The 2,948-nt window shown below is 41.2% G+C and overlaps 1 protein-coding gene across 1 annotated transcript; it reads right to left on the reverse strand.

The window, feature by feature from the left end:
* Window positions 1-317: 317 nt before the first annotated feature.
* On the reverse strand, window positions 318-1,199 carry LOC127081415 (uncharacterized). The gene has a single exon (XM_051021669.1). The coding sequence runs from the start codon at window positions 1,197-1,199 to the stop codon at window positions 318-320; it is 882 nt and encodes a 293-aa protein (XP_050877626.1).
* Between the last annotated feature and the right edge of the window lie 1,749 nt (window positions 1,200-2,948).

Below are 2,948 nucleotides of genomic sequence, written 5' to 3' on the forward strand. Positions count from 1 at the left end.
GTGTACGACATTGGGATTGGATTGAAGGTCGCCTTCTCCCCTTGCCTCCTATTCTGGTTTTGAGCATTTTGCCTCGGCGCTTGAGCTCTTGGTTGTTGATAAACAGCAGCTGCTGGTGCTTGTCGATAAGCTGGAGGAGCCGCAGCACGCTGTTGAACTGGAGCTGGTCGATAGACTGGAGGCGCTTGATAAGCCTGAGCAGGCTGTTGATTGAATGCGGGCATCACGGCGGCCACGTATGGTTGCGGAGCATACTGGACGGGATACATGGGTGGTTGATAGGGAATTGGTTGTTGAACATATTGCTGAGGTGGATATTATTGTGGTCTCCTTCTTGGAGGAGCTCTTCCTTGACCATCAGTCACAACATTTGTTTCCCCTTCCTTCTTCCTAGGAAACCCTCCAGAGAACTTCTTTTGATTGGCATTTGAAGTTCCAGCTACAGCCGCTAGTTTGCCATTCCTTACACCATATTCAACGCGAGCTCCTATAGCAACAAGCTCGGAGAATCCCAAAGAAGCACTTCCAACCATCTTCTCGTAGAATTGGGGTTGGACCGTGTCGATAAACAACTCAGCCAATTCTTTTTCAGCAAGAGGTGGTTCGACTTGAGAAGCCAGCTCCCTCCATCTCTGAGCGTATTCTTTGAAGGACTCCTTGTCATGTTGGAACATGCTTTGCAATTTTCTTTTGTCAGGCGCCATGTCCATATTATATTTGTAATGTTTTATGAACGCGTCTGACAAGTCCTGGAAACACCTGATCCTATTCTGATCCAGACTTAGATACCATTTGGAAGGAGCCCCACTCAAGCTGTCTTGAAAGCAGTGGATCATCAGCTTGTCGTCCTCCACGTGTGCAGCCATTTTTCGGTAATACATGATGAGATGGCTCTTTGGACAAGTATGCCCCTTGTATTTGTCGAAGTCTGGAGTTTTGAATTTGGCCGGAATCACCAACCCGGATACAAGGCACATTTCTTTGGCAGCAGATCCAAAGATGTGATCTCCCTCTAAATCTCGAAACTTCTTCTCAAGGAGCTGCATGTTCTCCTTTACCTCTCTGAAATCTTCAAACCTCACTTCGTCACCAGCAACGGTTGAGTCAACAGTCTGATACATGTGGTTTTGATCTTCATAATGAGGAATATGCCTAGCATAGGCAGCTGGTGGAACCACAGTAAGGAAACCATTCTTCATTTCTGGTCTTATTGAAGTTCTGTCCAGCTTATTTTGATAATGGACGAGTCAATTCTGCATCCTGCTCTCCTTTTTAACCAACTTTGCCAACCGGTTTGCATTATAAACAACCTGGTGAGTCAGATAGGTATTCGAATGGTTGACCAGAAAGAAGTGCTCCACAAGCTCACTAACAGATTCGTCAGGATCTGGTGGAATGTTTCTAACGAGCACCGAAAATTGATCAAGACGACGTTTTTCCGCTGCAAGAAACTGCAATCTCATTGTGGAAACTTTTCCATACTCCTACATCAAAATATAGCATGTCCAGAAGGTAACTGCATAAGCAGCTATTATATGTGACCAAAACCTTTCGGATCCACGCTGGACATTAGAAATTGAGAGCTTATCAATGTCACTGGAAGTCTCGGAAGATCCAGCCAGTTCTTGCCTCGCATGAAAATCTTCCATTTATTCATGTGATAAGATGCTTTGTTCATATGCCAACATCATGATTGAATGGACGAAATAAATGAAATACGAATGAGTATGTAGAATTCCTTCAATATGAATGGAAATTTTCCAATGTGAATGAAGAAATAAATTTTTTTGAATGATGAATGAATGAGAAAAATGCATATGAATGATGGCCTAAAACAAAAATGTTTTGCACTTAACACATAATTTATTTGAAAAAAAAAAGTGAGAACTGGTAATGTGACAAGGCGAGATGAATAATCACTTCAATGAAACAGGAATGAAAGATGAAACATGGGGCTCCCTTGATTGCGACAAATGAAAGAGGTTTCAAATATCGTATGGCTAAAGAGATTAATCATCTTATACCAAAAAAAAGAAACAAAACCCAAAAGACTAACATGGACTGGTCGTGGTAGCAAGTCCAACAACAAACGTTTTTTTTTGGATAGTATCATGACCAGATGGAATGGTCATGAAGAAAGAATGCAAATGAATGATTGATGGGGAAAATTTTTCAGGGCCAAAATCGGGGTATGACAGTTGCCCCTATTTAAACATCCTCCACCAGAGGAAAAATGAAACAACACTTTTCATTGGATCGCGGTGGGGGATGGTTAAATACCATGGAGACCCAGATTTTGATCTTGAAAAAAATGCAAATGCTATGATATGACATGCATGGATGCAGAACTCTTTATTTTTTCGAATTTATCTGTTAGGGATACAAAGATGCTACTAGACAGACCAGTTTGTGGGGAATGCTGATGGTCCACAGGGAGACAGACAAATGGTAACAACCAACTCGCTGGGGGAAAACAATCATGTTGGAGAATCAGACACACACTAGAGAGTACTTAAAGTGAAATTCGATGAACGACACTTAGAATACAAGAGATTTCGGCAGTAAGTTTACACATGACTTACTAAAACCGAATAAGAAAACTTTTTACAACAGGTTCATACATGACCTGATAACACTGAAACAAAACATAGAGAAAGATTCTTCAAAACAGGTTCATACATGACCTGGTAATACTGGAAAGAAAGCTCAACAACAGGTTCATACATGACCTGACAATGTTGGGGAATATCAAGAATTTCTGACAGCAGGTTCAGCCATGACCTAACAAACTCAGAAAAATTCAAAAAGAGTATATCAACAGGTTCATACATAACCTGATGACAAACTTGAATGCTTTGAGAAAATTTCCACAACAAGTTCATACATGACTTGACAACATTGGAACAAAAGGTTCAGCAACAGGTTCATATGTGACCTGATAATACTGG

Source organism: Lathyrus oleraceus, chromosome 5, assembly GCF_024323335.1.
Source record: "Lathyrus oleraceus cultivar Zhongwan6 chromosome 5, CAAS_Psat_ZW6_1.0, whole genome shotgun sequence".
Lineage (NCBI taxonomy): Eukaryota > Viridiplantae > Streptophyta > Magnoliopsida > Fabales > Fabaceae > Lathyrus > Lathyrus oleraceus.

Bases quoted from the DNA above. Each gene is read 5' to 3' on its own strand.
- LOC127081415 (XM_051021669.1), bottom strand. From the start codon at position 1,199: ATGAAGAATGGTTTCCTTACTGTGGTTCCACCAGCTGCCTATGCTAGG.